Raw genomic sequence first — 9,712 nt, forward strand, 5'->3', positions numbered from 1 at the left:
AACCCGGAGTGGGGGACACTCTCAGTGGGATAGTATGGGGCTGATAAACCCGGAGTGAGGGACACTCTCAGCGGGATAGTGTGGGGCTGATAAACCTGGAGTGAGGAACACTCTCAGCAGGATAGTGTAGGGCTGATAAACCCGGAGTTGGGGATACTCTCAGGGGGATAGTGTGGGGCTGATAAACCCGGAGTGAGGGACACTCTCAGAGGGATAGTGTGGGATTGATATACCCAGAGTGAGGGACACTCTAAATGGGATAGTGTGGGGCTGATAGACCCGGAGTGAGGGACACTCTCAGGGGGATAGTGTGGGGCTGATAAACCCGGAGTGAGGGACACTCTCAGGGGGATAGTGTGGGGCTGATAAACCCGGAGTGAGGGACACTCTCAGGGGGATAGTGTGGGGCTGATAAACCCGGAGTGGGGGACACTCTCAGGGGGTTAGTGTGGGGCTGATAAACGCGGAGTGAGGGACACTCTCAGGGGGATAGTGTGGGTTTGATAAACCCGGAGTGAGGGACACTCTCAGGGGGATAGTGTGGGGCTGATAAACCCGGAGTGGGGGACACTCTCAGGGGGATAGTGTGGGGCTGATAAACCTGGAGTGAGGGACACTCTCAGGGGGATAGTGTGGGGCTGATAAACCCGGAGTGAGGGACACTCTCAGGGGGATAGTGTGAGGCTGATAAACCCGGAGTGAGGGACACTCTCAGAGGGATAGTGTGGGATTGATAAGCCCGGAGTGAGGGACACTCAGCGGGATAGCGTGGGGCTGATATACCCGGAGTGATGGATACTCGCATCGGGATAAAGTTCGGCTGATAAACCCGGAGTGAGGGACACTGTCAGCGGGACAGTGTGGGGCTGATAAACACGGAGTGGGGGACACTCTCAGTTGGATCGTGTGGGGCTGATAAACCCGGAGTGAGGGACGCTATCAACGATATAGTGTGGTGTTGATAAATCCGGAGTGAGGGGCACTCTAAATGGGATAGTGTGGGGCTGATAAACCCGGAGTGAGGGACACTCTCAGTGGGATAATGTGGGACTGTTAAACCCAGAGTGAGGGACACTCTCAGTGGGATAGTGTGGGGCTGATAAACCCGGAGTGAGGGACACTCTCAGGGGGATAGTGTGGGTTTGATAAACCCGGAGTGAGGGACACTCTCAGCGGGACAGTGTGGGGCTGATAAACGCGGAGTGATGGACACTCAAGGGGATAGTGTGGGGCTGATAATCCCGGAGTGGGGGACACTCTCAGCGGGATAGTGTGGGACTGATAAACGCGGAGTGAGGGACACTATCAACGATATAGTGTGGTGTTGATAAATCCGGAGTGAGGGGCACTCTCAGAGGGATAGTGTGGGGCTGATAATCCCGGAGTGGAGGACACTCTCAGTGGGATAGTGTGGGGCTGATAAACCCGGAGTGAGGGACATTCTCCGGGGGATAGTGTGGGGCTGATAAACCCGGATTGATGGACACTGAGTGGACAGCAGACTGATCACAAATGTACCTGTCAGTAACAGAGAGGAGTTCTGACTGACCCCCTGATGTATCTGTCAGTGACTGAAAGGAGAGCAGACTGACCCAATAATCTTTCTGTCACTGACCCACATGAGAGCACATTGGCACCATGATGTACCAGTCATTGACTGAGTGTTGAGGACACTGATCCCATGATATATCTGTCACTGACCCACAGGAGAGCAGGCTGACCTCACGATAGATCTCTCAGTTACTGACAGGAGAGTTCGCAGACCCGAAGATGTAACTGTCAGTAACTGAGAGGAGAGCAGACTGATCCCACAATGTGTCTGTCAGAGACTGTGAGGAGAGCAGACTGACCCCATGATGTATCTGTCAGTGACTGAGAGGAGAGCAGACTGACCCCATGATGTATCTGTCAGTGACTGAGAGGAGAGCAGACTGACCCCATGATGTATCTGTCAGTGACACAGAGGAGAGCAGACTGACCCCATGATGTATCTGTCAGTGACTGAGAGGAGAGCAGACTGACCCCATGATGTATCTGTCAGTGACTGAGAGGAGAGCAGACGGACCCCATGATGTATCTAGGAGAAAGTGAGTACTACAGATGCTGGAGTACCAGAGTTGAAAAATGTGGTGCTGGAAAAACACAGCAGGCCAGGCAGCATCCGAGGAGCAGGACAATCGACATGTTGTGCATAAGCCCTACTTCAGGAATGAGGCTGGTGTGCCAGGCGGGCTGAGATAAAAGGTAGGGGGGTAGGGGATTTGGGGGAGGGCGCTGTGAATACAATAGGTGGAAGGGGGTGAAGGTGAAGTTGATAGGCCGGAGAGGGGGTGTGGGCGGAGAGGTCAGGAAGAAGATTGCAGGTCAAGACGGCAGTGCTGAATCTGAGGGTTGGGACTGAGATAAGGTGGGGGGAGGGGAAATGAGGAAGTTGGATAAATCTGCATTTCATCCCTTGTGGTTTGAGGGTTCCTAAGCAGAAGATGAGGCGCTCTTCCTCCAGGCGTCGTGGGGCCAGGGTCTGGTGATGGAGGAGGCCAAGGACCTGCATGTCCTTGATGGAGTGGGAGGGGGAGCTAAAGTGTTCAACCATGGGGCGGTTGGGTTGGTTGGTGCGGGTGTCCCAGAGGAGTTCTCTGAAATGTTCCGCAAGTAGGCAGCCTGTCTCCCCAATGCAGAGGAGACTACATCGGGTGCAGCAGATACAGTATCATTCCTGAAGAAGGGCTTGTTCCTGAAACGTCGATTCTCCTGCTCCTCTCATGATGTATCTGACAGTGACTGAGAGGACAGCAGACTGACCCCATGGTGTATCTGTCAGTGACTGAGAGGACAGCAGACTGACCCCATGATGTATCTGTCAGTGACTGAGAGGAGAGCAGACTGACCCCATGATGTATAAGTCAGTGATTGAGTGGAGAGCAGACTGACCCCATGATGTATCTGTCAGTGACTGAGAGCAGAGCAGACTGACCCCATGATGTATCTGTCAGTGACTGAGAGGAGAGCAGACTGACCCCATGATGTATAAGTCAGTGATTGAGTGGAGAGCAGACTGACCCCATGATGTATCTGTCAGTGACTGAGAGCAGAGCAGACTGACCCCATGATGTATCTGTCAGTGACTGAGAGGAGAGCAGACTGACCCCATGGTGTATCTGTCAGTGACTGAGAGCAGAGCAGACTGATCCCATGGTGTATCTGTCAGTAACTGAGAGGAGAGCAGACTGACCCCATGATGTATCTGTCAGTGACTGAGAGGAGAGCAGACTGACCCCATGATGTATCTGTCAGTAACTGAGAGGAGAGCAGACTGACCCCATGATGTATCTGTCAGTAACTGAGAGGACAGCAGACTGACCCCATGGTGTATCTGTCAGTGACTGAGAGGAGAGCAGACTGACCCCATGATGTATCTGTCAGTAACTGAGAGGAGAGCAGACTGACCCCATGATGTATCTGTCAGTAACTGAGAGGACAGCAGACTGACCCCATGGTGTATCTGTCAGTAACTGAGAGGAGAGCAGACTGACCCCATGGTGTATATGTCAGTGACTGAGAGGACAGCAGACTGACCCCATGATGTATCTGTCAGTAACTGAGAGGAGAGCAGACTGACCCCATGATGTATCAGTCAGTAACTGAGAGGAGAGCAGACTGACCCCATGATGTATCAGTCAGTAACTGAGAGGAGAGCAGACTGACCCCATGATGTATCTGTCAGTAACTGAGAGGAGAGCAGACTGACCCCATGATGTATCTGTCAGTGACTGAGAGGAGAGCAGACTGACCCCATGCTGTATCAGTCAGTGACTGAGAGGACAGCAGACTGACCCCATGGTGTATCAGTCAGTAACTGAGAGGAGAGCAGACTGACCCCATGGTGTATCTGTCAATGACTGAGAGGAGAGCAGACTGACCCCATGGTGTATCTGTCAATGACTGAGAGGAGAGCAGACTGACCCCATGATATATCTGTCAGTAACTGAGAGGAGAGCAGACTGACCCCATGATGTATCTGTCAGTGACTGAGAGGAGAGCAGACTGACCCCATGGTGTATCAGTCAGTGACTGAGAGGACAGCAGACTGACCCCATGGTGTATCAGTCAGTAACTGAGAGGAGAGCAGACTGACCCCATGGTGTATCTGTCAATGACTGAGAGGAGAGCAGACTGACCCCATGGTGTATCTGTCAGTAACTGAGAGGAGAGCAGACTAACCCCATGATGTATCTGTCAGTGACTGAGAGGAGAGCAGAGTGACCCCATGGTGTATCAGTCAGTGACTGAGAGGACAGCAGACTGACCCCATGGTGTATCAGTCAGTGACTGAGAGGACAGCAGACTGACCCCATGGTGTATCAGTCAGTAACTGAGAGGAGAGCAGACTGACCCCATGGTGTATCTGTCAATGACTGAGAGGAGAGCAGACTGACCCCATGGTGTATCTGTCAGTAACTGAGAGGAGAGCAGACTGACCCCATGATGTATCTGTCAGTGACTGAGAGGAGAGCAGACTGACCCCATGGTGTATCAGTCAGTGACTGAGAGGACAGCAGACTGACCCCATGGTGTATCAGTCAGTGACTGAGAGGACAGCAGACTGACCCCATGGTGTATCTGTCAATGACTGAGAGGAGAGCAGACTGACCCCATGATGTATCTGTCAGTGACTGAGAGGAGAGCAGACTGACCCCATGGTGTATCAGTCAGTGACTGAGAGGACAGCAGACTGACCCCATGATGTATCTGACAGTGACTGAGAGGAGAGCAGACTGACCCCATGGTGTATCAGTCAGTGACTGAGATGACAGCAGACTGACCCCATGGTGTATCAGTCAGTGACTGAGAGGACAGCAGACTGACCCCATGGTGTATCAGTCAGTAACTGAGAGGAGAGCAGACTGACCCCATGATGTATCTGTAAGTGACTGAGAGGAGAGCAGACTGACCCCATGCTGTATCTGTCAGTGACTGAGAGGACAGCAGACTGACCCCATGGTGTATCTGTCAATGACTGAGAGGAGAGCAGACTGACCCCATGGTGTATCAGTCAGTGACTGAGAGGAGAGCAGACTGACCCCATGATGTATCTGTCAGTGACTGAGAGGAGAGCAGACTGACCCCATGATGTATCTGTCAGTGACTGAGAGGAGAGCAGACTGACCCCATGATCTATCTGTCCTTAATTGAGAGCAGACTGACCCCATGATGTATCTGTCAGTGACTGAAAAGATAAGCTGATGAGATCTGATTCAGAGAATCAAAATCATGAGCAGCCAGGACATCATAAGTAAGGATAAATATTTATTTGTTGTAAGGAGCAAGGATGAGACACTCAAGGGGCAATTGCTAAGAATTTTTTTATTATTATGTTAGAAATGGCATGAAGAGATCTAGGAAAAAGCAAGAGCTTGGTTTATCAATGCCCATTCTGCAACTTGTAAACATTTTGTTTCTCTCATTGCTGCTAAACTGATGCATACGTGCATTTTTGTCTGAACTTGACAGATTACAACTTTCAACATCATACAAATATCTTCGCTAAAAGCGTCATATAGATGTTCCAATTATAATTAATAATTGTCTGTGGGAACTAAGTCTGTCCTTCCATGATACCTTCTGTTTTGAAGTTTTGCAAAGAGATTTTCCCACAGAATCCATCGGTGCACAGTGATGATGACTTGTTCAGGTCTATTGTTTCATTAGTTGTTTTCTGCCGCAAATGTGCACCATATAATTGTTTGTTTGCATTGGTTTTCAGTAACAACTGAAAGAAGGATCCTTGCAGAAACTTTAATCAGAGGGCAATGCTATACTCGAAATGCATTAATGTCATTAGTTTTTAATGCATTTTCCATTTAGCGTAATTAGAAATGTTATACCGTGCTTCAGCTCTGCTCGGAATTTCTTTTGTGTTATTCCATAAATGCATGTGTTTGTTGATGAACTGAGTAGTTGCAGCATAACTCCAACCTGCTGAACAATGTAAACACGTCCATCAAAATATTTGCTTTGATATTGACAATTTACCAGTTGCCACGTCATTGAGTGCACAACAGTTGTCATCCATAACAGTATGAAGTTGGCTGATAGAGCAAACAACAAAATCATGGAATTTCGCCGATTCTCCATCTCTGGATCATTATGATTCTTGCTTGTACTTCGGAGTGCCTTGCGCACTTTACTTGTTGCAATAATATGCTTAATGGTTAACACATTGAAGACTAATATCATACATATCGGTAATAAAGGGTTAACAATACTTTCGATGCATTCATATGCCTTCCAGAAAAATGAAGTCGCGTAGTCTGGTTTTCCAGTGCAGTACCAGGGAATATTGTTGATCACAATCACTGGCTGGTATAAAAAGAATATAGGAATGCTTCGCAAACAACTTCCCATGAAAATGACTGATAGAATCACAGTTACTGTTCTCCTTCGACAGTATTTCTGCTTAAAATTTGAATAGCAAATAGCTGCGCATCGATCGAATGTAAACGCAACAGTAAACCATACTGAACAATCAATTGACACATTATACAGAGCATGCCTGAGTGAGCAAACAGGGGTCAGCAGCAAGAAAGAAACTGGAAAATACATGTGATTTAAACGATGCATAAGCACATCAGTCACCGTCACAGCGAGATCAGCTGCTGCCATGGCTAATAGATAGTAAGTGATGCATTCAGAGAGACCACACTTCCCCCGGGCTAGAATCACGATTGCCACAATGTTAACTGTTAAAACAGGATTCCGATATATGTTAATATCACCATAATGGTTTTCGGTATGAACATATCAATGATGCGTCTGATTTCAATTTCATAAGAATTCGATGCTTGTGTGTACTTTCACTTGCGTATGAATAGTACTCATCGAAACAGATTTCATCCATTGTGATGACATAATCAATCCCAATAAAGTTGTGGATGCTACACTGAATAAATTACATTAAAACGCAAGAAGGATAATCGTACTGGAGAATTAGAGAAAGGAAATGAGATGGTTCCTGCATTTTCTTCATGAAATCACAAACTTTGCAAAGAACTGTAAATTAAAATATACATTGAATTGTCCTAATCCTGTGAACCAGCCTAACTGACTGAATAAATAAAATGGCATACATTTCCTGGACCTTTAAACGAGAGAAATGATTGAAACCTGTAATTAATTAACGATAATGAAATTTCAATTTATACATAAAAACTCATTGAAATGGGACCATGTAAAATAGTGAATGCACAAAATGTTAAACAATTTGCAGAATTTGCAGAATAATATTTTGGAAAGAAGTGGCAGAGTCAGTTTTGGACGAGTATTACTTACAATATGCTGGAAACTGGTAATTGTAAAATAGTTATGATTTAATAACAAATATTTACAGGGTACAAACTGTCAGGTGCTTCCATGACCAGACAATAGAAGAAGGACTCAAAGTCACCTGCACTCTGTCCACCTACACTCAGGAACCCAAGTAAGGTCTTCTTCAGCAGAATTGCAGCTTGATCTGTTGACATCAGTTGGCTTTTTTTTGGTATTTCAAATCCCTTTATCTCTGTTCCTGTGCAGCTCCATCTGTTGATCTCTCTCTCTCTCTACATTCCGCAGTGAACCTACGCATTATTTTTGGAGAGTTACTAATTCTAACTTACATGAAGAAAATTGTCAAAATAAAAGCAAAGAGCTTGACACTGTGACATCCACACAGGGTGGTTGAGAAGGATTTTAACAAGCTTGCCCATCATTGCTCAGACCATTGAGTACATGAGTTGGGACATCACACTGAGTTTGTACAAGATGTTGCTGAGGAAACTTCCAGTGTGCTCTGTACATCCTTGTTCGCCCTGCTACAGAAAAGAAATGACTAAATTGGACATCTTTCAGAAAAAGATATTACCAGGGTGTTGCCGGGTCAGAATTCAATTAAGGGACTGAATAAGCTTCTCTTTTTTTCACTGGAGCCTAGAAGTTTATGTAATTGCGAGGGGTGTCGAATAGGAACATTCTTACTCCTAGGGTGAGGGTGTCAAAAGTAGGAGGCGCAATTTCTTTGAGAGGAGAAAGCCTTGAAAGGGACCTAAAGGGGCAACCTTTTATCACACAGGGCACTCGGTGTGTGGCAAGAACTACCAGAAGCAGTGTTAAGATGCAGTCTCAGTGCAACACAGTGCAAGACATTTGGACTGGTACCTCAATTGGAAATGTTTAGAAGGAAAGTGGACAAAGAGGTAAATAGGATTAGTTTAGTTTTGGGAAATTTGTTCGGCATGGCCGAGTTGGGTCAAAGCATCAGTTATCATGCTCTATAACTCTATCACTCTGTGATTTTAGACTGGATCAGTAATATTTTCTGCAAAATGGAAAAGTGTTAAAAAAAAATCAAATGGGCTCCAGTTTGCCAAGGATACACTTGCACAGACTTGGACAATATTATCTCCAAAACTTCGAAGTTCAGAAATATACCTGTCCAGTAGATTTTCAGCTGAGTTCCAAATCTGATTCAAGCTACTTTCAGACAGTCTTGTTTGACTGAACACAAAGTTAATTCCCTTAACTTTCATTGACCTAAAGTTATGGAAATACGTCCAAAAAATAAAGACATATTGTGAACTTAATACATGAGGCACCATAGTGGGGACTTTAGGCCACATTGAAAACCAGTGTTAGAAACAAGTGACTAATTTTCAAATACTTCAGTCAAAGGGTATTCATTTGTTGTATCATGTTTGTGTATAATTGGAATCCAAAATGAAAACAGCAATCAGAATTCAATGAAAATGCATTACTGTGAAGTGACAAAATCAAATGCTTTTTGCGCTAGATTGTGTAACACACAGAGAGGGCACGGAGGCAAACCAAGTCTAAAACGAAGAGACCAAAATATGTGTATCTTGATTAGCAGACGTCATTGTGAAACAGAAAAAATAAACACCGACACTGTCTATATTCGATAGCAATGAGTAAACAACTGAACAAAATGAGCAACTTCCAAAAAAATTGCGACCATATGTGGCAGGTTCAAAAAAAATAAACAAAGTTTGGTACATTCAACAGCTTGTTTTAATACACTACCTGGTATGGCAATGATTGCAAGGACTAGGAAGTAAATGCGTTCCACTTCATAAATTACTGGATATTCCATTCCACATGAGATGAAAATAACATGTCACACTCGGAACGAGGTAAACATGAAATGAGTGGCATGTCAGCAGAGGCCTTAATAGTAGTGAAACGGAGCAGCTGGGGAATTAATTACCAATTGCACATCACAGCAGTCGATGGTTACAGATGGAAAGCAATAACAGATTGGGTTCACCATTTTACTCAGTTTGAGAACAATTCAACCAACTAGGGAATGGAATGCATGTAACAATACAAAGTTGATTTCGCATTTGACAGAATGTAATAAACACCAAATACGTTAAAATATATATTGGATTGAATATGTTTCTATGTATTTCTATATACCATAAATTTATAAACATCACAACAAGACCACAATACCTCGAAATAAGATCATTGTGGTGCATCACCAAGAATTAAAGATTGTTACAAGTAACACTTGCTTGAAATATTCACTTTTGACTTGTTGCGTTTTGACTTATGTCTTCATCGACCTGTGGCAGTCTGACGACCAAAGCAGATTTGGAAAGTGTGATCAACACTCGAAGTGGCAGCTCATATTTAACTCACTGAAGGTTACGAGAAT

The 9,712-nt window shown here is 45.4% G+C and overlaps 1 protein-coding gene across 1 annotated transcript; it reads right to left on the reverse strand.

Annotated features, from left to right (window-relative positions):
* Positions 1–5,838: 5,838 nt before the first annotated feature.
* LOC148137360 (putative G protein-coupled receptor 139) lies at positions 5,839–9,145 on the reverse strand. The gene is made up of 2 exons (XM_087982763.1): positions 9,076–9,145; positions 5,839–6,740 (listed from the first exon to the last, which is right to left on the reverse strand). The coding sequence occupies exons 1-2, from the start codon at positions 9,143–9,145 to the stop codon at positions 5,839–5,841; spliced, it is 972 nt and encodes a 323-aa protein (XP_087838889.1).
* Positions 9,146–9,712: the final 567 nt, after the last annotated feature.

Source organism: Chiloscyllium plagiosum, unplaced genomic scaffold (assembly GCF_037043375.1).
Source record: "Chiloscyllium plagiosum isolate Xiang-an unplaced genomic scaffold, Cpla_swu_hap1 HiC_scaffold_44, whole genome shotgun sequence".
Taxonomy (NCBI): Eukaryota; Metazoa; Chordata; class Chondrichthyes; order Orectolobiformes; family Hemiscylliidae; genus Chiloscyllium; species Chiloscyllium plagiosum.